Below are 27,694 nucleotides of genomic sequence, written 5' to 3' on the forward strand. Positions count from 1 at the left end.
CATTCATGTCCGATACCACCATCCAAAAATTTATCAAGCAATCAATATGCAAATGATGCGAAAAATATAAAAAAATAACGAATTTATGCTATTACAAGGTTGAGCTTTCCTCTTATGTTAAGCAACATGCGATAGTATTATTTCGTGTGAAGAGTGTTCCAGTAAAATCTTCAGAAAAGATTATAGTTTCGTAAAAGCTATGTGTCCGACACCACCCGACCGTCTCGTACGGTTTCCCACCAGTGTATTAGCGTTTTTTGTAAAAAAAAAAAAAAAAAAAAAAAAAAAAAAAAAAAAAAAAAGTCACTACCAGTTTCGAGTGCAGAACTTCTGGCTGCACCTGGCTACCCCACGGTAATCGCTAATTTTCACGGGAGCAGATAGTTCCGGAAATTGAGGAGTTATTTTTAGAGAGTAAATGTCGGCGGATAGAACTTCATTGAGGAAACACAGAAGATCCAAAGAAGAGCAGCGCGTTTCGTTACAGGTTCATTTACACTGAGGTGACGAAAGTCATGTAATAAGGAGGTGCACATATATGGATGTAGTAACGCGTACACAGGTTATAAACGGTCAGTGCATTGGCGGAGCTGTCATATGCACTCAGGAGATTCACTGAAAACTTTTCCGACGTGATTGTGGCCGCACGACGGAAATTAACAGACTTTGAACGCGAAATGGTATTTGGAACTAGTCGCATGGGCAATCCATTTCGGAAATCATTGGAGCTAGACCCATGGGTCTTCCATTTCGGAAATTGTTGCGGAATTCAATATTCCGAGATCCAGAATGCCAAGAGTATGCCGATATTACCAAATCTCAGGCATTACCTCTTACCAAGGACAACGTAGTGTCGACGGCATTCACTTAACGGCTGAGAGCATTGGCGTTTGCGTAGAACTGTCAGTGTTGACAGACAAGCGAGACTGTGTGAAATAACTGTAGAAATCAATGTGAGACTGGTCTATATCAACAGACGACCGACACGAGTGTCTTTGCTAACAGCAAACACAGCCAGTAGCGCCTCTACTGGATTCGTGACCATTTTGGCTGGACCCTAGATGACTGGGAAACGATACCCTGATCAGATGAGTCACGATTTAAGTTGGTAAGAGCTGGTAGTAGGGTACGAATGTGGCCCAGATCCTACGAAGACATCGACCCAAGTTATCAACAAGGCACTGAGCAAGCTGATGGTGGCTCCATAATGGTGTGGACTGTGTTTACATGGAATCGGCTGGATCCTCCAGATGTTCGGCTACTTGGAGACGATTTGAAACCATTTATGGACGTCACGTTCCCAAACGACGATGGAATTTTTATCGATCATTCTGGACAATTCGAGTGAATGATTTGGCCAGCCACATCGCCCGACACGAGGCCCATCGAACATTCATGGGATATAATCGGGGGGTTAGTTCGTGCACAAAATCCTGCACCTGCAACACTTTCGGAATTGTGGAGGGCTACAAGGAGTAGCATGGGTCAGTATTTCTGTAGGGTACTTCCAACGACTTGTTGAGTCCATGCCACGTGGAGTTCCTGCACAGTGCCGGGCAAAGGGAGGTCGACACGATATTAAGTACGAAAGCATCACAGAGTTGATTAACCAACTCCAGTGGCAGACACTGGAAGAGACGCGTCCTGCATCACGGTGTGGTTTATTGGTAAAAGTTCCCAGAGTGTACGATTGTAGAAGAATCAACAAACGTAAGGCTTCCTCCTACGTACATCTCGCGAAAAAATCAAAAAATTGTTCAAATGAATGTGAAATCTTATGGGACTTAACTGCTAAGGTCATCAGTCCCTAAGCTTACACACTACTTAACCTAAATTATCCTAAGGACAAGCACACCCACCTATGCCCGAGGGAGGACTCGAACCTCCGCCGGGACCAGCCTCACAGTCCATGACGCGAAAAGATCGTCAAGATAAAATTATAGAGATTCGAGGCCACACGGAAGCTTGCTGACAATCGTTCTTCCCACACACTATTCGCGACTGGAACGATTAAGGAGGGAGCTAACAGTGGTATATAAAGTACCCTCCGCACACACGCCGGAAGGTGGCTTTCGGAGTATAGAGGAGATGTAGATGTGGTAGGCGAACAGAGAGGGTAAGGCGCGCTTGCTGCTTTCTCGCGCAGAGACAACTGCGGAGTGATTTGCAGGATTCGGAGCAGAAGGCACGGCAGCGCGGTGGGCGGACGACGTCGTGTTGACGGATAAAGCGCCGCGGGCCCCGGCCGACGCGCGATTGGACGCGCTTTTAGGCCGACTGACGCAGCGGCGGCGCTCGGGGAGAGCGCGCAAAGGGTAGGCCGGGGCACGGGCGCGCGCGCCTGATTCGATTAAAGGCGACGTCACTCCAGCCGGGGGCATCTGAAAGCCGCGGCCCCAGGAATTTGTACGGCGCAAGCAGACGGACAGAAAACACGACTCAGAAGTCAGAGCATGCGATAGCAACAGGAAGCGGTGCCCAGACTGGCAGCTTGCTCTGACTGTACGGAAACGTAATTGTGCACTCGTGGAAATGTAATTCCGCATTTGAAAAAAAAAAAAATAAAAAAAATAGTAGTATCATATGACTACAGTATCAATGAGTCATACAAATACCTGGGTGTAACAACTTGTTGCGATATACAAACGATCGTGTCAACTCGAGTCGTATGTACGGCACGGGGCAGGAAACCAATTAAACGCAAGTAGTCTACAGAGGAAGCCCCTTATTGTCCGAATGCGTGGTACCCATACCGAACATGACTAACAAGATATGTTATTGCAGTCTTGAGCCCAAAGACTGGTATATCCTGTGCAAGCCTCTTAATACCCGAGTAACTGCTACAACCTACAGCCATTTGGACCAGATTACTGTATTCGTACATTAGTCTCCGTCTACATTTTTTATCCCTTCCCCCTCCAATACCAAACAGACAATTTCTTGCTGCCCAAGAATGTGTCCTGTCCTCCCTTCTTTAATCAGGTCATGCCACAAATTTCTTTTCTCCCAATTCTAACCAGTACCTGCTCATTAGTTACATGACCTACCCATCTAATCTTCAGGACTCTTCTGAGGCTCCACATTTCAGATACTTCTATCCTCTCCTTCTCTAAGAAGGTTATCATTCACGTTTCACTTCTGTACAAGGCTAAACTGCAGAAACCACTTCTTCACACTGAAATTTATATTAGATGTTAAGAAATTTCTCTTTTCGAGAAATGCTTTGCGTGCTATAACCAGCCTGCATTTTACGTCTCCCCCCCCCCCCCCCCCCCTCCTTACTTCGGCCATCACGAGTTGCTTTCCTGACCAAATAGTAAAACTGATTTACTGATTTCAGTGCCTCGTTTTCTGATCTAATACCCTCAGTATCGCCTGAATTAAATCGATTAAATTCCACTGCCAGTGTTACAATTTGATTACAGTCGTCTTATATCCTCCTTTCAAGACATTGTCCATTCTATTCAACTGCTCATCCAAATTCTGTGCTCTATCTCACCGAATTATAACGTTAAAGGAAAACCTCAAGAATTTTTATTTCTTCTCCCTGGGATACAAATAAGGGCGGCACGTGTTGTTTGAATCACGGGAGAACGTCACGGAAGTGATGAAATACCTAAAGTGATACTTTCGTGAAGCAGGGCTAAACGGAAAACGTGGAGAATTATTCACTCTCTACATAGCACGGAAGCATATTCATTCTTTCTGCACCTCGTAGACGAATGGAACAGGAAAAAAATCCTAACGTGGTACCATGCTAACCTTCTTCTGCCGTGCAGACACTTTACACAGAATCAGATGTAAATTCATCCCTCCTGCAGTCCTGGATGCCATACGACATTACCACATCGTCAACTAAACCTAATACATTATGTAGCATCTTGAGATACGCAATTGGCTGGATGTACGCTTCAATGAGAGACAAGCACGTTATACAAGATGGTCAACGTTCAACAGGAAAGCTAGTCGAGTATGTCCAGACGAAGCGCAACAAGACTCGTAATTAGTTCAGGAAAGCCGAGAAACAGCAGAGGACACTGAACGATCAACAGAGAAAGGCTAGAAGTCAGAACACAATTAAGTACTTTGCACTGGCAGCACATGCCCAACAGACAGGGATGTAATGTTAGGACAGCCTCACGAAAGTCAAATAAAATCACTGGTCTTTTCAACATAGGAAGAAACAAAGCTCAGGGTTTATCGTCCGGTAGACAATACTGACACTGCAGACGCAGTACAAGTTCGGACAGGAGACAGCTGGGACAATTCTGACGGGAATTCAGCCGTGTCCTATTCTAAGGAGCCGTTCCAGCATTGTCTTAAGAATTTTACAGATAGCACGGGAGACTAATTCAGGATGGCCAGACGGGGACTTGAACCGCTGTCTTCCCGAATGGAGTCTCGTGCGTCACCACGGCACGAACGTCGCTCTCTAAAAGTTGTCAGCACACGTAAATAATTCGCCAGACAGGGTTAGCAACAATAGTAGAGAGTACGCTGGTAATGCTGGCTGTTGTCAACCGGAATGGATCATCGTTGGACGATCTTAAGGAAATGCAGGAACATTTGATGACATGAATGGCGGCTCTCTTTAATCGTGTGTAACAAAGACAAAGAAACCGATAGTGTCTGTTTTCAAGATTAGTAGCCAAAGCCTGGAAAAGTCACATCGCATGAATGTCAACAAAATGTATACCCATCTACGCGACGCAACGAAGATAGTGACAGGAAATCTTAAATCTACACCAATGCATTGTCAGTACTCGCCAATATTGCCCCTCCAAATCTCCGACGACAATAGGCAATAACACATGAATGGGCGGAACTCGAAAGCTCCAGAGACTTACCACTTCATGAAACACTGAACAAGTTATCACGAACGCGACTAAAATCTACAGAACCAATATCACTAAACAATTTCCAATTCAACCCCAGAAAGCTATGCTCTAATAAGTGGACGACGCCTTGGCCGGAAGTGAAAGTGACAGAAGTGCGAGCTCCAGATGGCCGAGCCTCTTTTTTTGTATAAAAAAAGGAAAAAAGCGCAGGTTGGGCGAGGCGTGAGCCATTTATATTTCTGAAGTCTTAAGTGAGCGATTGGCGCAGCGGAAAGAGTACAAAATGGGAAAGTGAGGGTCGTCAGTTCGGGTACGTATGTGGAAATGGCATTTGTCTTCTGTTTTTTTTCTGTTTTTACGTTTCTTATATTGCAAATAACCCGAAATAGTATTCAATATAATGTTTTTATTAATATTATGGGAGAAGACATGCAGAAGAAAAGGCAAAGGTAAATTTCGGATTTCAGATGAAATTCCAGGAAGAGATTGTAAGGCTTCGTATATAAAATTAGATTCTTTTATTGTTTTTCAGATGGTAATTTACACGTCATTGTCACGTAGAGCTGCTGAGGGCTACTCGAAAGTCAAAATGAGGCTAACGGAACTCCTGTCTGATATAATTACAATGACTTCTTGGATGGTTATTTGCAAAGTCCTCTTGGATGATCGTAATACAACCCTCTACTCGAAACTATTTGCAATCTCGATTTTTTCTTTTGCTTTTCATTTTCATGCCTTTTATAAAGAAATTAATAAAGCCAATATATTGAGCATTATTTCTGTTTATTTACAGTGTAAGTAAAGTAAAAATTGAAAACAAATAAAAGTAAACAAACGTTTGTCCCTAGGGACTCGACCACACGATCCCCGTATTTACTGTTACGCAGTCTTCCCATTGCGCCAACCGCTGCCCTGAAACGACCCTAACATAAGTGGCTCATGTCGAGCTCGACCCGCGAAAAAATGCTGTTTTTTCCTGAACGCTGGGCAATCTGCAGCATTTGGACGAAATCCTTGACGACGAGTGGGCGCGGTCCCCTTGTGAGAGAAGAATGGAGAAATCAGTGACGTCCTTCTATCTTCATAAGAAAATAGGTACAATATACACGACTCTCCATCTCCAAGAGGGTGGGGGGCGAACCAACCAAGAAAAATTTGGAGCTCCTTCAACCGGGTCAGAACTGACTGAGCCCCGACCAAAGCACCACTACATGAATGGGGAATGAGTGATGACGATCAATACGACTGCGGAACATCGGATCAAACACGGGACAACGTGTTGCACCAATGAACAACAAGTAAATTCTTGGGTATCTGGAAAGACGCAACGCTGCAGCAAACCGGATGGAGTCTTTCGAAATCCAGCTACGATAGAAAATGGATCTCTCATCTTCTTTTAGGTAGTGCCTGTTCTCCGGCTTTCATTATTACCTCTACACACACGCACACACACACAGATACGTGCTTCTACTGTTCACACTACTTAATCTTCATCAATTTAATGTATGCACTCGTTAAATATAATTCTGTAAGCCATACTCTAAATAAGTAACTGAATGGATGAATATTTACAGGTAACAGGCCCTTCTAAAAAGCGATGTACAAGTAAAATCTGTATTCGAGAAGGCTAATAATTTCTTAGAAGTGTTCTGGGAAAGTGCAGTTCATCTCCACAGGAAACTGCCTATGGATTATCGTCTCACTTGTGTGACTAGATTCGTCATTTCCTGTCAGAAAGGTCACAGTTCGTAGTACTTGACGGAAACTCATCGAATAAAACGGAAGTAACATCTGGCTTTCCCCAACGAAATGTTATAGGCTCGCTGCTGTTCCTGATATACATAAACGATGTAGGAGACAATGTAAACAGCTGTCTTCGACTGTCTGCAGATGAAGTTATCATTTACCGTTCAGTAAAGTCATCATATGATCAAAACGAATTGCAAAATGATTTAGACAAGATATTTGTATGATGAGAAAAGAGCTAAATAATTGGAAGTGTGAAGTCATCCTCGTGAGTACAAAAAGGTATCCGCAAAATTTCAGTTAAATGATAAATCACACAATTCTAAGGGCTGTAAATGCAACGAAATACTTAGGGTTTACAATTATTAATGACTTAAACTGGAGCGGTCACATAGATAATGTTGTGGGGAAAGCAAACCAAAGACTGCGATTTGTGGCAGCATACCGAGAAAATGCAACTGGCCTACTTAAGAAAGTGCTTACACCACGCTTGTCCGTCCTCTTCTGGAGTACTGCTGTGACGTGTGTGATCCGCATCTGATAGGACTGACGGAGGACATCGATAAAGTTCAAAGGGCAACTTGTTTTGGGTTATCGCGAAATAGGGGATAGTATCATAACCACGGATATATACGCCAAGTAGAGTGCCAATCATTAAAATAAAGATGTTTCTCGCTGCGTCAGGATATTCTCATGAAACTGAAATCACCAACTTTCTCCTCAGAGAGTGTGAAAATATTTTATTGGCGCCCTGCTACATAGGGATGAATGATAATTATAATAAAATAAGAGGAATCACAGCTCTCACGGGAAGATTTAAGTGCTCGTTTTTTTCTCACGCGCTGTGCGAGAGTGGAACAGTAGGGAAATATCTTGAAGATGGTTCGATGAAAGGCACTGAGTTGTGAATTTCGGAACAATCATTTAGATGTAGATGTATATCCACAAGTCGGCATACTCCATCTGAAACGGCAAAGAAATGCTCGCGGATCTTAAAATGGGAATCTTGGAAATAAGGGCAACGTAGACCTCGCGAAACCCTATTGGTAAATTTAGACAACCACAATTCCGGAAGACTGTGTAACAGTTGAGGTGACAAAATCGAATACCTCGCGAAGTTACTTCGGGCATAAGTTGACGCAGTTTTCTCTACGTGCTGTCAAGAGATTTGACGAAGTCACTGACCGAACTAAAAAACCTTTACGTAAGACAAGACAGGGTTTCTCAAATGAAGCAGCAAAATGAGAACTAGTACCAAACAACAGAAAGGAAAAATATCTTTTCTGCTACATATTTTATAAGCGCAAGATATGGTGATAGTAAAGTTGCCGAAACGACATAAGGTCGCAAGGTTTGCTCCATGTGTGTCACAAGATACTCATTTCTTTAGTGGCTAATGTCTGCTTCATTTAAAGTTGTTACGGAAGCAGATTCGTCTCTTTGGAAACGAGAGTGAGAATTATTGATCACGACACTGTGAAAGTAACTACCGTCTTCGTATTACGAAAGTGATGGGGCAATGGAAGGTTACAAAAAAATGAATTAGATTGGCTGGACGGAGTTATTAAGCCGTTTATATTCAAATGCCATTAAGTTTTCTATCAGACTTTTAGGATACTGAGCTAAATGTCTTAGCACAGGGCTGTGGAGATATTCATACGTTGAAGTCATGAATTAAAATGAACAGGAATATCATTTAAATTTAACAAAAGTATTTTTTAAAATAATGGTGATAACTACACAGTCCAAGCAGATTCGTCTCTTTGGAAACGAGAGTGAGAATTATTGATCACGACACTGTGAAAGTAACTACCGTCTTCGTATTACGAAAGTGATGGGGCAATGGAAGGTTACAAAAAAATGAATTAGATTGGCTGGACGGAGTTATTAAGCCGTTTATATTCAAATGCCATTAAGTTTTCTATCAGACTTTTAGGATACTGAGCTAAATGTCTTAGCACAGGGCTGTGGAGATATTCATACGTTGAAGTCATGAATTTAAATGAACAGGAATATCATTTAAATTTAACAAAAGTATTTTTTAAAATAATGGTGATAACTACACAGTCCTCATTTTCCGTTGGGCTCATTATATTAGAAGAAATAATAAAAAAGAAGAAATGCTTTCCAAAAGATCAGAACATGTAACAAACAGCACATTTCTCAGCCAGAACTTTCCATGTAAGTGATTTCGGAAGTTTCAAATAATGAGAAACGAAATAAACAGAAAATTGGCAAGCTACATTTCTCAACACTGTCTTTCCCCCAGCCATAAATAAATCCCATTATACCGAACTGTATCACGCAATATAACAATTATTTGGTAAAACGAAATGTCCACTATTACAGTTCGATTACTAATAAATTTTTATGAGATGTAATTAATAATAAAATAAAAAGATGCAGTGGAACACACCTGTTTAAGACATACATTATTAATATAAATTTTTCAGCAGCTGAATGAATTATGTAGCTGTCACCGTAATGACGCCCTTGCCCTATCATATCTTGTCACAGGCGTACTTTTCGTAGCGAAGTCTGAGGCTAAATCACACTGATACTTTTAAAGGGTTTTAATATCATTGTCAAGAACATACTTTTCCTTAACGATTATCCAACACCTCGTCTCTTTTTTTTTTTTTCACCTGTACAGTACTGCATGTGATATTTTAAGACCTGAGTCGCAGTTTAAAAATATACCTGCGCTTTTTGATTGCTGTTGTTCTCGGATTATCCACTTACTGTACGGCACAAGTACGCCGTTTGGTGGTGTCGTAGTGAAGTGCTATTGCCGGCCGAAGTGGCTGTGCGGTTCTAGGCGCTGCAGTCTGGAACCGCGCGACTGCTACGGTCGCAGGTTCGAATCCTGCCTCGGGCATGGATGTGTGTGATGTCCTTAGGTTAGTTAGGTTTAACTAGTTCTAAGTTATAGGGGACTAATGACCTCAGAAGTTGAGTCCCACAGTGCTCAGAGCCATTTGAACCATTTTGAAGTGCTATTCCACGACTTAGGCGTGGGAGAAACATACCACTTGTTAGACATAAGAAGCCGTCATCCACAGTCTACTAGTTCCTCCCTCTCAGTTTTTGCGGAGGATCCTACAGTTTTTCACATGCACAAAAACATTTCTTATCGCAATAAGTAAAAAAAGATAATGGTTGGCCCTATCGGGGGTAGAACTCTGAGCGTTAGGATCTGTTATCCGAAATCCGTTTAGCCACCAATGGACAGATGGTGACGGAATCGTAAATTTAGAATTAAAGATGCAGTAGATTCAGTAAGGGATAGGGAGACCTTTAACATAATGTCTCTTGAGTACGAGCAAGTTCATATTTTTCACTCCGGCAATTATCTATCGAGCCGAGCGTTCAACACGCAAAACTGTTTACTTCCGCTGTCGTAACGAATGGAGCCATTAACTACCGCTGCGGAGGAATCTCATTTAAAGCAGCCGCGGAGATCTGGGAGGGTGTCGCCGATACGCGATGCTCGCAATGGGAACTGTCATAATGAAGTATGCCTCCTGTAATAGTTCTCCCGGTTATTGCGGCCTAATCCTTGTAGACCAATAGGAACGAGGCACTCAGGGCTGCCATACGTTAACGTTCCCGCCGGTGGCGCCAGCATTCGTACTCGTGCAGGAAAGCCGCGTTAAATTACCTTTATTTCCAAGACTGTCAAATGACGCTAGGTACGTGCGGCCGGCACGTGACGCATTTGCATTGTAATTATACGATGCGACTGGTTTCTCCAGGTGGCGGAGACAGCCGAACGCTGACGGGCAATAATTCCGAAAAATATGAAAAGAAGAAGCGGTAAGTGCGAGCGGAGTGGTGGGGTCGGGGAAAAAATTTAAGCGAAAGAGCAGCATTATTTCACTCATTTTGGAAACTGGAATAATTCCAGCTGCGAAGCGTACGCGCGCGCGTTACAAATATCTGGCAAAGCGGAGGCATCCATTTAGAATAGTTTATAAAGTATGTCGCGCCGTGAGTAAAAGACGGCGCGTAAACTCAACTCCTTTCTCTGTTTGCACTGCGCTAAAGCATCTGGCACGTTTGGAGTTGTTTGGGGGGTGGGGAGGGGCTGTAGCAGTCCAAACACAGCCTCGCTCCGCAGTCTAGGGGCGGAGCTCGCAGAGGACGCGGCGATAAAAATGAATTTACACTTGCCCGTGCTCGGCGACACTTCCGCGTCCTGCCAGCAGCCAGCTCGTGATTCACGGCACGAGAGCCGCGCCTCTGCCGCGGAGCAGCTAAACGAGATCTCGGCAGTAAGCTCCGCGGCGCACAGTGTTATGATTACACATTTTGCATAACGGCCCCCCTCTCTACCTGCGCAACAGGCGACTGCCGGCAACTCCGGCGCGCAATTTGCCTAATGAAAGACTTTCTCCCTGCTCAGCCGAGAGCCCTGCGTATAATTCTGCTACGATATTACGTGCCGTTTTCCCACGGAATCTCTCTGTACGCGAATCAGAAGATGTCGTAATTTATTAACTGTACAGACTGCGTGGGGATAAAAGATTCGACAGGGGGGGGGGGGGGCTCTGCCAACATTTATTCGCATGTCGAGCGATGTTATTGAAGAACTCTGGCAGCTACGTTATACAATACTAACTTTCGTAGACGTCTCCATCCCGCCTACGTCTCCTTGCTATGTTGCACTCTGTTTACTAGCGTGCGTGGCGAATTATGCGATGAACATTTTTCCCAGGAAGAAACGACACTGCATATAAATTCAGGCAGTGTAACAGCATTAAGATGGCGCATCCTAGCCTCACATAAGGCTTTGGAACACTACTATTTTTTTACACGACCTAGACTTACTGCCTTTTGGAAACAGTGTCTTCATCTTGTAAACGATATTTTTTCTGCCTTGAAACTATCACCTAGTTAACTGCAGCCTGCAGATAGGTTTGCATCGTGAGCGCCTTTCCAGGCCAGACGAGTTACTAACGCATTCAAGTACATACTGTTGTTACTTTATTCATATGTCTTCATTTTAAAGCAACTGTTGTATAAATTTCAGAATAAACCAATACCAAGTAGTTTTCTGTAATACATTTCTTGCACTTTACATGATCAATGTCTAATGATGTATAACATCGCAATTTTGTAGGCTTCTAGAAGTAAGAAATTATTTTGTTGACACCCGTAAGGCGAAATTAAAATGCCTGTGCAACTGGCGACTGAATTTTATTCTGAAACACACGGCTGTGTTCAGAAGTTAGTTTGTTTTTGTAAATCGGTTTCCTAGTATTTTACAGTCCCATTTTCCTTTCATTTTAAACATCTAACGGCTTCCTACAATAGGAAGTGAAAACTGGTCATGATACCAACTGAACGAACTGAGAATGAAATACAATTAAAAAAAAAATACCTCTTAGTTGGCTTCTGAGTAAGCACTCATACAGCTAACAACACAAATACTCGAAAATATGCATTAAAAGGAGTCCTGCATTTCAATTACAAATGAATATAAGGCGGTCTTTTAGGCACAGCAACGCAGTAGTAGGTGTCGGCAAAAGACAGCCCATATTGATCACACGTTGTAGAAGCTGTTCCGGACAGCCGAAGGAGACGTAGTAGAAATCCTCTGCTTTTTCCACAAATTCATAACAATGTTGCACCAAGCCAACACGATGTGGGTAGTTCCTTCAACAACCGTTGTTCCACCTTGGGTCGTGCTATAATGTTCTTCAGTCTCCTGGAGCATTACTTAATGTAAGAGCAAACAGAAGCAGCTTAAGTTTTTGACCGAAAATAGCAGCGCTAGGCAGGCTAGTAATACGCATACGAATTTACAATTTGTTAGTAATTGCTTCCAAGGAAAATATTTACCATCAAGACTTCCCCTATACAATAAACGTAAAAATACCCAAAGGACACGAGACGCAATATATTCTCTTTGCAAACTACCAAGTGAGTTAAGGCAAGAGATTCGTATTCGGAAAGTCGGCGGTTCAAATCTAGTCCGGCTTTGCTGCGTCTTCCTGACGTAACTCAAGGCGAATGCCGGGATGGTTCCTTTGAAAAAATGATTGCTGCCTTCCTCCCCCATTCCTGTCGGCACCAAGCTTGTTCTCTGAATGTAATAGCCACGTCGCCAATGAGAGCAGACCACTGAATATGTCTAGCAAAATTTAGGCGACACCAGCTGCCAATTACGGCTTTTTAATGTTTTGCTAATGAAAACTTCCTAACTATGGCACTAACATAATTCAATAAATGATGTGAAGGAAACGCGTTAACTTTAGGAACACGACCAGTATCCGAAAATAATTTTGAAGATAAAAACAGAGTGCCAGCAGGCAAGTTACGTGAGTCTCTGATGACGCAGTACTTCGTCTAACCCATCACTAGTTGACAATAAGGTTTTTTTGGGACATATTTTCCGAATTTAATGAAGAAACATGGTGATGTGATAAAATTACAATGTCCCTTATGCACCGATCTTTCTTCACATTCTCTGTGCCTTCCAGAATCTCTTTGCAGCCCATGGTGTATTTCTTGCCCCGTCAGGTAGTGTTGCAAACCTATTCAAGGAACAAAATAAAATCAGAACTGATTCAGTCAGTAAAATTCGGCGGTCTTTGGAATCCAATAAAGCTGCAACACAAACCTTACGTTTTAAGACTTTGCCAATGTTATCACTTCGCACTGGCAAGTCATCAGCCTGGTGTACAATACCGTCCTTTTAAGAGGTAAGGTATGCAACTACAAGAATTTAGAGACGGTGTTCTTACAGAAAATGTCTGTTCCCAAAACATACTCACCCTGGAAGGGAATGTAATTCTCTTAATAATCCCCCGAGATATACCATGATGTTCTATTTATAACCTGGTATGTTAGCTATCCATCTGTGTTATTATTTAACCCTAAAAACCCGTCGAGAGCGATAATCTGCACAGAATCTTTTGACCAATCTGCGTAAAAATGATTAAAAAGAAAGAATTCTGACTACCCAGTAGATATTGTTCCAGCGTTTACGATAAGTTCGTTTATTCTTGAAAGAATGCAGAAATGGTAAAGAGGCTCGATAGAAAAAACTTCAAACTGCATATTTCGTCCGAAATTTTTGCGGTCATGTACCAATCCGACAAATAGTTGCGACTGCGTGGTCTATAAGCCAAAAACGGACGTTAATCTCGATCTGACGACATGTGTTATCAAGTTGCTCACATACATAAATTGCAGTAATATTTGAGACACAATAAACGTAAATCCACATCAACGTAAAGAATCTTACATAATATATTCACAATTAAGGTTCGTGCTAAAGGATTGGCCACTGTAACTGATATATGTTGTTCCTAAATAGACCAGCAATAGTTTGGTATAATTAATGTTTGTTTTAGCCATCTGAACTACTACATATGAGAGATTAAATACTAAATGCGTACTCTTTACCGTATTTCTCCTACACCGTCTTTCCAAGGGAGACATATTTTTTAAGGAAATAGCATTTAGCCGTAAGATCTTGGATTCGCAGTACCGACCATTAAATACATTGCAATTTAAAAGAGAAACTGTTGTCAACAGAAGACGAAGTCCAGTATTATTTATTGTATAGTGTACATTAATTGACTTGACCAGACATAGCTAGAGTACTGGAAAGTGGCCCACACATAAAACTACAGTTAGTTCATGACTGCGACCTTCTAAAACACCGTTGGAAAAACTCTAGCTCAGCTTACTAGAATCGTGACAAATATACGAAAGATAGTTTACCCAGAAAACGAAACATTCCCGCCGTACACCTTTGTTCCTATTGTGCACTGACAGTAACAAAGCGCAAATTTACGAGAGAGTTCAATAATCTGCTTTTGTCTGTTGAATATCAGTGCTCAGTAGATGACTGAGAGTTGTTACTTTTCTCTCCTTACTTAATTTGATTTAAAGTAACGTATCTGTATCTGGAAGAACTGTAGAGAATGTGATTAGTTCACCCATAAGCATATGTGCACAAGAATTGTAGCGAATCAATACGTTAGCAAGTCTCTTAAGCTTCCCACACGCTTCCTTGTGAGCGCTTAAATTTTATGCACGGAACGCTTCGCTGAATGTCATGTTTCAATTCCTCACTGAATAATCGTGATTACTGTGATTACGACACGAAACAGATTTCTTGCGGAGGGAAAAAGAAAGACGTTCAAATCCACAAATCTCTGCATTACGAATCGAAGTTTTCACCAAACAATTAATTTTAATTTGTTTGAAGTGCGTTGTACGATGTTACATTAAAATTTCAAACTCACGTCGTTATAAATTGTGATATTTCTTCTGCTGTTAGAAGGTTGACATCATAGCTTAACATTCGAAACTATTTTGCATTTAGGTCCGTACTGCACAGTTAAACAACCTTCTCAAAGATCTTTTATGAAAGACGTTTCGCAAAATATTTGACGATGTACTAGTGAAAGATATTTCACAGTGTAATAAGAGCAGTTGCTGACAGGTGTGAAAATTACCAAACAATCAGTTTAATAAGACATGGTTGCAAGAAGCTAACACGAATTCTTCACAGAAGAATGGAGACACTGGTAGAAGCAGACCTCGGCGAAGATCACTTTGGGTGAAGGAACACGCCAGACAGTACTGACCCTATGACTTATCTTAGAAAACAAATTAAGGAAAAGCAAACCTTCATTTATATAGCTTTCAGTTATAGATTCAGTGAAGTTTTAGACAGTGTTGATGGAATATATACTCTTTGAAATTCTGAAGGTAGCAGGGGTATACATAGGGAGCGATACGATATTTAAAACTTGCACAGAGACCAGACCGCAGTTGTAAGAGTTGAGAGGCATGGAAGGGATGCAGTGGTTGAGAAGGGAGTGCGAAAGGGTTGAAGCATATCATCCATGTTATTCGATATGTACATTAAACAAGCAGCAAAGGAAACCTAAGAAAAATTTTGAGTAGGAATTAAAGTTCAGGTAGAAGAAATAAAAACTTTGAGGTCTGGCGATGGCACTGTAATTCTGTTAGAGGCAGTAGAGGCAGCAGAGGGCTTGGGAGAGCAGTTGAAAGGAATGGACAGTGTCTTGAAAGGAGGATATAAGATCAACATCAACAAAAGCAATGTAGTGGAATTAAATCAGGTGATGCTACACAGAGATACTAAAACTAGTAGATGAGTTTTACTATTTGGGCAGCAAAATAACTGGTGATGGCCGAAGTAGAGAGGGTATTACAATGTAGTCTGGCAATGGCAAGAAAAGCATTTAAGAAAAAGAGAAATATGGTAAACATCGAGAATAGATTAAAGTGTCAGGAAGTCTATTCTGTGTTATTTGTCTGGAGTATAGCCATGTATGAAAGTGAAACATGGACAATAAACAGTTTAGATAAAAAGTGAAAAGAAGCTTTCGAAAGGTGATGCTACAAAAGAATGCTGGAGAGTAGATGGGTCGATCACGTCTCTAACGAGGAGGTACTGAATAGAGTTGGGGAGACAAGGAATTTGTGGCACAACTTGAACAAAAAAGTGATCGGTTGGTAGAACACATTCTGAGACATGAAGAGATCACCAGTTTAGTATTGTAGGGAAGTGTGGGTGGTAAAAATCGTAGGGGGAGTCAAAGAGATGAATACAGTAATCAGAGTCATAAAGATGTAATTCCAGTAGTTATAGAGGAGCTTCGTCAAACCAGTCTTTGGAATGAAAGCCACAACAACAAACGAGAGTGTAAATAGTTGTATCGACTCAGAAACGCAGCCCGCATTCTCCAGAAAAATATTTTGAAGCTGTAAACAGGATACAGAATCAGTTTTAGAGTAACTGAAGAATGGAACGCATATGAGGCAGGACTGAGAGGAGACATCGTGCGCACAGTGAAGGGCGCTACGACAGTCAGTCTTGTCTGAAAGTCGAGAGCTTAACAGAAGTGTTGAAAATTGCCACCTGGTGGACAGACGCCGCACATCTCGCGACAAGCTGGCTGTAAAAATTCTAGAACCGTCCTTCTTGGCGGCAACAATGAATATTCTTTAGCCGTCCACGTATCTATCCCTTAGAAATCACACAGGTTACTTGACGTACACAACAGTTCGCAGACAAGCACTCCATAGGCATTCTTTACACTCTCTGGCCATGAATGGAGCGGGAAGAACCCGTTTACAATTAGAAGTACCCTCTGCCATACAATTTCACATTCATTTTTCGAATATAGAATACGTGGGTGTGCACATAACTCGGCTCCGCTATGGGCGGCTCCGTGGCGCCTGGACCTGTTGTGACGCGCGATGTATAAACAAACGTCTACGAAGAAACATACTTCGAAAGCCTCTGTACAGCGCATCGCACCAGTATTGTCGATTTACTTTCCTACTCCACTCGCGTACTGGGCGCAGTAAAAATTACCACCTACAAGCCCACGCGCCGGCTACGTTCTCAGCCTAGCAAACACTAAAATACATTGGGCAGCCAATGCCGCAATACCATCCCAAACGGAAACCGCAGCATCGCGGAACCTTCTCCGTGCCAACGTAGTGGCGGCGATGATAATTTTTCGTTGACGATAAACATCATCTTGCCACGCGGCCGTTAGCAGCAGCCCAAACAAATTGGAGTGATTTGACGCCAGTATTTAACTCCACACAAGGAAAAAGAAAACTACATGTGGCTTCTCTAAGAGCGCCAATCTCAAATATTTTTAACTTCTTGGAGAACCTGGAATCCTATTCTCATCTAGAAACACTGCCACACGATGCTCATAAAAGGCGAGGTACACACTTTCTGGCGTGCTATTGACTATCCCGGGAAATCGTATTATCATCGGCTTTCAACAATACTTTTAGTTAAGTGAATCTACACTGAAATCTACAGCCAGTTCTCAGTGAGACAAACTCATTGACATAACCGACTTCACATATTCAGTCGAATAAAGGATTTGTAGGTAATGACGACGGTTCACTAACACAATTTTCTGCAGTCTGCTGTGTTGGAAGAGGTTTTACAACCAATGAACTAGTATGAAAAATGAATGTGCATCCACAGATCTTATTCCTAATTTGTGTACGACGTCTTCGTTCCTTTAGATGAGGAGAAGTTGAAGAATTGAAGGATTTGATAGAGCAAGTGTGAGAGTATATTTAGAAATGAATTATATCCAACCATCGCCCTGTAAGGGAGGCACTGGCGACTGTTAATGATGTGGTCATGTAATTAAAGCGACTAAAAAGTACATATTGATGGATACTGAAAGAAATAAACAGAAGCGCAACAGTAGATTTCGTTTGGGGAAATGATCACCTTACTAAAAATTAATTGACATATGCTTCTGAGACTGAGAGTCTATAACTAATGTGGGCTGCCACTTCTGATCTACAGTTGTGATAAATTGTATGTGAACGCATGACTCATCCACGTACAAGAACAAGAAGAGTAACCAAATAAGAGAACAGGGGGGGGGGGGGGGGTGATGGATATCATAGACATTCATGAAGCTGAGGAGGAAATAGGCAAAACTAACACATGGAACAGTTGTTGTTGTTGTTGTGGTCTTCAGTCCTGAGACTGGTTTGATGCAGCTCTCCATGCTACTCTATCCTGTGCAAGCTTCTTCATCTCCCAGTACTTACTGCAACCTATGTCCTTCTGAATCTGCTCAGTGTATTCATCTCTTGGTCTCCCTCTATGATTTTTACCGTCCACACTGCCCTCCAATGCTAAATTTGTGATCCCTTGATGCCTCAGAACATGTCCTACCAACCGGTCCCTTCTTCTTGTCAAGTTGTGCCACAAACTCCTCTTCTCCCCAATTCTAGTCAATACCTCCTCATTAGTTATGTGATCTACCCATCTAAATAATCTTGGAACAGGGACTACAGAAATTCTTCGTTGGTAAAAATTTTATTTTGTTAAATCTACCGTATTATACCTTGCTGTAAAAGATGAAACGTGAACAAAAAGAGTATGAAAGCAGTCCTACCGCACTATCCTGATATTTGTGTCGATAACAGTGAAAATGATAACGTGAAAACGCAACTACTCACGTACAAAAAGGAAATATTTTAGAGCAAAAGTAGATTTGAAGAAAGCCTCTGAGCTTTAATCGTGTACAGAACAAATGAAGCTAGAATCACAATTGCTGCTGTTGGCAATCAGTACGATTCTTTCGTATATTGTGTGTCTAGCAGGAGAAATGTCGTAACCATCTGATGAAATATTAGAATGTTCGGCTAAGAGCATGAAGCGAAAATGTGAAAGAATGCGGTCTGTGAACACAGAAACGTATAATGAAAGAAGTCTTATGATGGATTAAGAATGTGTTTCACAATAATTGAAATGTCGGTAAAAAACGTCGGTACAAGTTATAAATTATTTAGATGTTACACCATATCATTTAACATTAAAATTACCCCAGAAACACTGACCTTTCGCTGATTGTTGCAGTCATTACTCCCAAGGGGTAGTTTCTCACCTGTCAATTTGAAAGTAAAGTTCGATTGCAGTTGCAGTTGAGAAGGTCGTCTAACTCAAGATATTATATAAGTTTAACTACAAACTAATCAGTGTGAGTACTAAGACTCCCAGTTCTCAAAGAATCTTTGTCTCTTGCTTTGAGTGGTTAACTAGAAGCGTCACGAGACGAGCTGGGTGAAGCTATTTTGTGACACGCTTATGAACTAGGCCGGTGGTACAGCAACATAATGCATTGTATAAATTTTCTTTTTAAATATTAAACATAACGCTTCTGCGGTATTCCAAATAAGACTCTGAAATGCTTTTTAAACATCTTGTGAATCAAATGTTACTCATCCCCGTACACTGAAAGTTAACATTGTTGAAGCAGTTCCTTCAAGCATGAACGTGTCGTGGACTGTTTGAGTCTAATAATGTTCAGTTCCCGTTTCCGTATCAACACGTTTGCTGTTTCTTCCAGGTAATGACAAACATTTTATGCTAAACGCACGAACAATCGAAGACAAGCCTTGTTCAGTTCTGTACAGGTGTGTCAATAATCGCTGTTTTAACATTGCGTTGTCTCAGGGAATACGACTTTTGTAGCGTGTCAATCTAAAAAAAAGAGTTACTCTAATCTTAGAAGACGCTTTCCTCGAGATAACATTATGCTAACGACCAAACTGTCTGTGCGAGGAGGATGTAATGCATTCCTGAGTGCGGCAGACAGGCTCAGAGATAGGGGCCACAAGCTGTCGAACGAAACCAGTCTTTCTTGTAGTGTACGCGCTCACTACAAAATAACCACGCAACGAATATGCGTATTTCTGTTCCTACAAAACTGTTGAAAATATGCCACCCTCTTCCCCATATTGTCTTGAAACATCCATGACTGGGTGATTATTATTATAAATGACAAACAAAGCACTCTGATTTTAATTTAAAGGGATGGGCGGGTATGACCTGTATATCGACGAAACATTTTACTTATAAATGGGGACGTGCACCAGACGATCACACAATCAACTGTGTTTCCTTAGTTAGTGACAAATAGCAAACTATACTCGTAATTTTCCAGATTAATTTTCAGCAAATATCAAGGTGATCTTTAACAAAAATTTACAAATTGTGGTTCTGTAAAAGTCAACAGCAATATTACCCGAACTGTTGGCTTTTTTAATTCTTGGAAAAAATAATCGTTAATCAACAACTGAGTAGCTTTGTTCTCTGATGAATACATAATACATCGGGAACACATTAGTAACTCAACAACTATTATAGAATAATTACAGTGACTACTTATATCGACAGAAGTACTGGCAGCTGTTGCAATGAATGTACCTCGATAGACTCCGTAGCGTATCTCCTGTGAAACATTCGTATGGAAACGACGTTACTTGTGCAATTCAACGTAGTAACAACTCAAGATGATCAATATCGATCAGTATTATATGCGCTGATAATTAGCTCTCATTATGCTCTCCATAAAGGAACACATACTTTAGCTCAGTGTCAAAAATTAAATGCTTTTACTCACCTAAATATACTTTCGCTATTTCTTCACAATACCACAAATATCTGCCGTAGAAATGTTTGACAAGATGTACATGATACTATCCATAATGCCTATACTCTAGAATTATTCATTACAGAAGGTTTTTTTCTCACGTGGATGAATACTGACATTTTACATCTGTTTACACGAGTATTACATCAAAATATCAGCAAGGGCCTATAGATAAAATCTAAGAGCGTGACAGCTGTTTACGATAACTGAAAAAGGTGCAACATTCGTGTAAACGGAGATGTCGATAAATTATCGTGGAAATTACGGTTTCAGCCAAGCTGTAACTTAACAGGATGAAACAGGACGTAATTCCATTACAGAAACGCGTTTAAACATGTATATTTAAGCATCTTGGACGGGCCTCTTAAAATTTGCGGCATTCCGTGGAACAATACACGAACAAGGACAAGGGATGGCGGACTACGAAGCTAATAAATGTCAAAATATTCCTATCAAGGGCGAGGGAAGTCGCATCTGCAATATTCGCTGCCGCGTCTGTTCAACGCAAATTGCAAACATCCGCTTCTGCAACGAGCTTCGCCGTGGAAACGGACGGAAGTCGTCTCCTTATCTGAATACACGGTCAGGAGCAACAAACTCTGCAAATTACCGACACGGGCGGCATGCCCATGTGCAGGCAATGTCTCTGAGTGAATTAAGGACTTGCCTAAATAATTCATGAATTTCTGTAATACACACACAGCTCATGATGCACGACAGTGGTACCGGAATAAACTGACAAACAGCAACAAGAATACCCCGGTGCAACACGCAGCAAAGAAAATACAGGAATTTCATTCTCACCTACAGCAACAAGAAAAGCCGTGTGCAACACACAGAAAAGAAAATACATAATTTCATTTTCAGCTATCAGAGGCCTTTAAATTCACTGATAAATATAAAAAAATCGTTCTTTGTCGTACAGGAATATAGCCTAATACATACAGTCTGTAGCTCATACACCTGTGCTTCCCTACGGAAAGAATTATTACAACCAGAATAATAAAAAAATAAAGTTTTGATAACGACTCAAGGTTAACATTTATCGCCAACAACGTTCTCGGTACTACTAGCAAAGTGAACCACAATACTGACTGTCTCATCTATTCACCTTTCCTTATTCACTACCCTAAACAAAACAAAAAGAAATATTGTAGCACTATGGTAAGTGTTTCTGCATTGTTACGCGAATATTTAAAGTGTGAAGCAATTTATTTTCTGTTTATTGAGATTTGAGTACACAAAAAATCTGTCCAAATTACTGTATGTGTCGTTTGTATAATTTTGCAGACGTTTTTCTTTTATTGTTGTTGTTGTTTTTGTTGTTGTTGTGGTCTTAAGTCGCAAGACTGGTGTGATGCAACCACATACCTTCATTTCTGATAAACTGATAATTCGTAGATGCCTCAGGATTTCATATCAATAGATTCCTTTTTTAGTAAAGATTTGTTTAAATTTCTTTTCTACCTAATTCAATTCATTATCTATCCGATCAACTCATCTAATATTCTTAGCGTAGATAATTTTAAAAAAAATGTTATATCCGTCTACACCGCTGCATTCAGGTACAACTATAGAGCCGAAAATATACGATATGAGTATAAATAAATGTATACCGTACAGTGTATGCTTTGTCTGAAATTTCCCCGCAAGGTAAATCTTGGGAGTATCAATATACGAAACGTTAGGCACAATGACATTACGTTTAGAGTGTGAACAGACACTTCAAGTCTACGAGCCAGTTACTATCAGATGCAGAATTTTACGATTTTGAAACTCATCGTAATTGTGTACGACCGTAATAATTTCCGTACCTCTCTATGTAAACTGCAACAAATACAGAAGAAATTAGCTGCATATGGGAAATTTGTTTCCGTTGTCAGTCACTGTCAAGAAACAGGCACGGTATTTATACCAGCGTGAATATGCTGTGTATTTTTAGTTGGAAAACGGTTTTAAACAGACATAGTTACATTACCCAAATTCCGCCCTTTCAGAAATGTGTCACCAACGATTAAAATAACTCTCTAAGAACGAGAATTGCGCAAGTGACAGACCGAAACTATATCTGTTGATGGAACACACCAGTGCCATTTAGAAATATAACAAATATATATTTTTTATCAAGTAGAAGTTGACTCAAAGTGGTGATGTAATCGAAAAGGACATTTTTATTTCCCACGAGAATGTGGGGTAGCTTTCCAATTAATTTACTACCAGCCCTAAACTTGCGCTTCATTTGATGTGCCGACGGTTAAGCAATTTCCTGAAGTAACCACGAATTGCGTGGAATTCTGTCGCGTAAGAATAATATATGAACAACCCAATCAGTTTTCTGTCAAGCGGCCGTCATCTTAAGCAAAGCAATTAAAAGGATACTCGTATGCTAGTACAAATGACAAATAGGCCTACATCAGAGTAATTTATTCTGAGAGTGTTTTATGGCCGCAGTGGCGCGCTGCCACAGACCTCCTTGTGCACCTGCTTCAGCAGAATAAGTTAATACTTGTCAGTGATGAGTGGGAACAGGCAGCTCGTAATTTATCCCATGTACTGCCCTCATAGATTCAAAGATACGCGCCTCAGATACAATCGATCGTGTCTCATTAAGTTTCCATATCTCAGCTTCTGTACAAAACTAACTTTCGACGCAGCAACAGACGTCGAAATTTCTCTATCTGGTCGTCTACGACAACCTCCTTTATCTGGCAGTTTTACTTCACCGATCTGTAGAATGGGCAGGGTAGGGCACCAGAACAAAACGGATAGACATGTCTCGCATTTTAATTTCCATAATTCGGTGACACGCAACGCATATGTTCCTGATTCTATATAAAGACGATGAACGAGTTGTAGCCTAGTTTCATAGGTCATACACAATGTTACTGGAAAGTCCGCAACTGTGTCACTAGTGATGTAAATAATAGACTGCAGCAGTTACTTTTTTTCATTTGTATCACAACGCATTTTGAGAAATGATTTACATTTTCTGATGCTATGGGAGTTTACAGAACAGCACACAGACTTTTTCAAAAGAAAACTCTTGAATTCCCACAGTACTCTAAAACGTGAACAAATCCTTGAGACGTTGTGCTACGCATGAAAAAACTTAGCTGGCGCAGTAGGTAATTTTATATAATAAATAGGTTTTATTTTTGCAGTTTAAGTTTCCGTTTTTTGTTTCGTGTTTTTATTTTTCACATTCAACGCAACAAAATAAATACGGGTAATGTTAACTAATATGGCAGAGGTGCTTCCGCTCTTCCAGTCCTTTGTATAACTGCTGATAAAATACATACTGACTGGACATGAATATAATAACATAGATTTTAACGAGAGTAAACTCTGTGGACTCAAATGGATTGAGAAAAATAGGTGAAGACTTTAGGTACTCACACAGCATTAAAGTAAATATCTTGTTCAAAAAGTTTCTCACACGACACGGTACAAAGAACAAGACTGTTTACAGCAAAGTTAGTAATATGTGCACATAGTCTGCCCTTGAAAGAACGCGCAAAATGTACCCCACAAAATCGTAGATACAAAATAAATTTTTTTTGTAACCTTTGTAAAGTAGTGGACCTGACGATGCGGATTTAGTGACACAAACCGTTCGTGGAATCGTCAAATAAACTGACTGGTTACATACATTTGAGTATATCGGCTGATGCTGGTAACAAGTTACGATTGGGCTTAAAAAATTCGCATTGGAAAAGGATGGAGTTATTCCAGTGTACGTCCTGATAATGGTAGGTTACACACCAAATCGTAAACGTCCTATGACAGAGCAACGCGACAATAGCCTATTAAGCTTTGCGGTTGGTGGGAAAAAAACATTATTCTTACCTTACCTTTTCCGTCCAAACATGTTTCAGGAAATTCATGCCGTCGTTAGCGATACTCAGTTTATTAAAATTTTAGTAATACTTGATTAGGCTTTTAAGGACGTTCATTGACCAACTAGTAATTAAGATTTGAATCGAATACAGGCATACTGATGACGTTGAGAATGGAAGGAAATAATCTGAGCGACAAAAATACATAAAAAGAACCTTAATGTTGACGGTTTGTCAATCCTCACTTGGTACCAACAGTAATAAAGCCTACGACTGAATCAAGACGAGTTTGCGGCATCTTCAGTGGCGTTGGAGCTGTTCTACACCGCAACGCGTCGGCATTTATCAGTTGCTGACGGGCAGTGATAACCCAAAAACCGTTTACATAAACGTAAGCAGGCGGAACACAGAACCGCAATTTCTTCTGCAAACACGTCTGGTTTTAGAGCACGAAATAAATCCGGGGCCGGTTACTGCTCGCATAGCACACAAGATGTACAGTGACAGGCGCAGCGCTGAGCCGGGACTCACCGGTGTGCGTCCTCTTGTGGATCTTGAGGTTCTCGGAGCGCGCGAACACCTTCCCACAGCCGGGGAAGGGGCAGGGGAACGGCTTCTCGCCCGTGTGCACGCGGATGTGGTTGACGAGCTTGTACTTGGCCTTGAAGGGGCGGCCGTTGCGCGGGCAGCCCTGCCAGAAGCAGGCGTGCGTCGTGCACTCGGGCCCGCCCACGTGCTCCACCGTCAGGTGCGTCACGATCTCGTGCATGGTCGTGAACGCCTTGGCGCACGTCTTGCGCGGCGGCGGCTGCTCGGGCTCGACCCACATGCACGACATCTCCTGCTTGACGGGCTGGCGGAAGCGGAAAAAGGCGCCGTGGTGCGCCGCCGCGGCCGCCGCCTGCTGCTGCTGGTGGTGGTGGTGCATGGCCGCGGCCGCCACGTGGTGCGGGTACGAGTGCTGCGCCAGCCCGTGGTGCGCGTGTGGGTGGTGCGGGTGGTGCGCGTGGTGGTAGGCGGCGTGGTGGCCGTGCTCGACGCCCACGCCGGCGCGCGCCGCGTACACGTCCATGCCGAGCCGCATCTGGTGGTTGAGCGCGGCGGCCGCGTGGTGCGACGCCAGCGCGTGGTGGTGGTGCTGGTGGTGGTGCGCGTGCGGCAGCACGTGGCCCGCCGCCTCGTGGTGCAGCGCGGCCGCCGCCGCCGCAGCCGGGAACAGCACCGCCGCCGCCCCCGCACCGGACTCGCCGCCGCCCCCGGAGGCCGCGGCGACGCCGGCCCCGGAGGCGGAAAACTCCTGCGAGTGGTGGTCGCGCCGCAGTAGGAAGTCGCGCGCCGCGTAGCCCGCCGTCGCGGCGGCCGACACGGCGGTGCCGCCCCCCGCCGCCCCCGCGCCACCGTACACTCCGCTTCCGCCCACGGAGGCGGACGACGCCTGGTAGTGGTCCGCGGTGCCGCCGGCGCCGCCTTGGTGCACCAGCGCCGACGACGGAGGACTCATCTTGATGCCCATGGCTGCCAGGTGGTGGTGGTGACTCGGGTCCACGAACGGACTCAACATGGTAACTCGGGTCTCCCCCTCGCAGACACTCTCGCCTCAGCTAGTCCTCCACACGCCACCGGTGCTGCCCACTGTCACATATTCCGGACCGTCGAGCGCGTCATCTGCGACAACTAGCCTCGTAATCTGGACCGCCGGCGGGCACGGCGACACGCACCCGGCCCATACTGTTCCTAGCCGCGGGCCCGGAAGTTATCGGGAGTAATCGAACAGTCGTTCGAGCGAACTAACGAGTTCAGTGGAGCGCACAGCCGGCCGGCGCGCATCCGACGCGTGGAGGGGGGAGCAGCTGGAGACGCGTCTGCAGGTAGAGACAGAGAGAGGCCGGACGCAACGCCGGGACGCGGTGTAGCTCGGCCCGTGCTTGCAGCGGAACTGGCGCGCCCTCTCGGGCGAGCCCCCCGCCTCGGGCGCCCGCGGGGGCCCCTCCCCTTCCCATTCGTCGGGCCGGCCCCCCTGGGGGTCGGACCCACGGCTCCCGCCTATCGTCGCGCCCCAGGGGCCCGCTCCCATTGGACACCGCCGCCGCCGCCAGCCAATCGCGTCCGCGGGGGCACGCCCCCGAAACGTGTCTATCGCGTCGCTACAGACAGTGAGGCGGCAGCTCCGAGGGGAGTCAGGCGCACGCTCGCAGCGTCCCGCTTCCGCACAGCCCTGCAGGTCCCATGAATTCACGTTAACATCAAGTACAATATTTACGGCGAACTGTGACCGGTCTTCATCATGTTGAGCACCACAGCTGACCGACACTGATATTAATGATCACTGAAAAGCCTCTCAACTGTATTATTCCGCATTTGGGCTAGTCTCTTCGTAGAACAACTTCAGGTTTCCACATCTTCTTCGCAATCTGAAGATGGTTTAAGAACTGGTCAATAAACTGTGTAATTATGCAGCTGAGAAGGTTTTGATTAATCATTAGGGTTATAAACTGTTGCCAAGTCCCGCCATACCTATTTCACGCCACACAGACAACTTGCATGTGAAAGTTTGCAGACTAAACCCACCGACACGTGGCCTTGGCTCGCATTACACTGTCAAAATACTTTGACATACTGTTTATAAAAAAACTACAACCACGCACTAACTATTGTAAATAACATAAGTAAAGTGTGAAACATTTCATAAACGATATTTGACAAATATATTTTATAGTATAGTAAGGGCTTTAGGCATTGTGCATGCGGACAACCTTTACTCGAACAACCGCTTCGTTTTACGTGAAATGTAGCTGGACACTGCTGAGGGTGCATCTACACTCCATATGACAGTTTGTCGACAGAAATGGGTGTCGCTCCACAAAAAATAGTAAAAGCTCACCTATCGCTTTTTGGAATAAACAAAATCTCGGAAGACAGCGGCCGACTTTTTCTTTGTACATTCAATATTTTCATTGACATAGTCACATAAACGTCTTAGCTGTTAACCGATTGACAAATCACAACTTGGAGCCCATCCCGAAGCAGGCTAACTACATAAAACGCTTTCTGTGACAGCGTTAGTGAAAATACTAAATGCACTAATATTTATGGAACTATCGTGGGGCGCGCTACACTTCTCTGAACAGTCAATCTACGATCGTTCAGGCGCATTTTAACAATCAGAACGAAAGGTAGCATTATTTGTTAAGGGTCTCAAAGGTGATGGAAACTCTCAGCACGCATTTGAGGTTTCTACTGAGAGAATAGATGAGATGCCTGCGATAAGCTTAAAGCCAACAAAACAGCGTTACAA

The 27,694-nt window shown here is 42.9% G+C and overlaps 1 protein-coding gene across 1 annotated transcript in view; it reads right to left on the minus strand.

Moving 5' to 3' along the window:
* The window catches only part of LOC124593957 (zinc finger protein ZIC 1-like), a 260,252-nt gene extending 233,933 nt beyond the window's left edge, over nucleotides 1–26,319 (minus strand). The window contains exon 1 of the mRNA XM_047132305.1: nucleotides 24,931–26,319. Within this exon, the coding sequence (XP_046988261.1) occupies nucleotides 24,931–25,960 (1,030 nt within the window). The 5' untranslated portion in view covers nucleotides 25,961–26,319. The remainder of the gene's footprint in view (nucleotides 1–24,930) is intronic.
* Nucleotides 26,320–27,694: the final 1,375 nt, after the last annotated feature.

This window comes from Schistocerca americana, chromosome 2 (genome assembly GCF_021461395.2).
Source record: "Schistocerca americana isolate TAMUIC-IGC-003095 chromosome 2, iqSchAmer2.1, whole genome shotgun sequence".
Classification (NCBI taxonomy): Eukaryota; Metazoa; Arthropoda; class Insecta; order Orthoptera; family Acrididae; genus Schistocerca; species Schistocerca americana.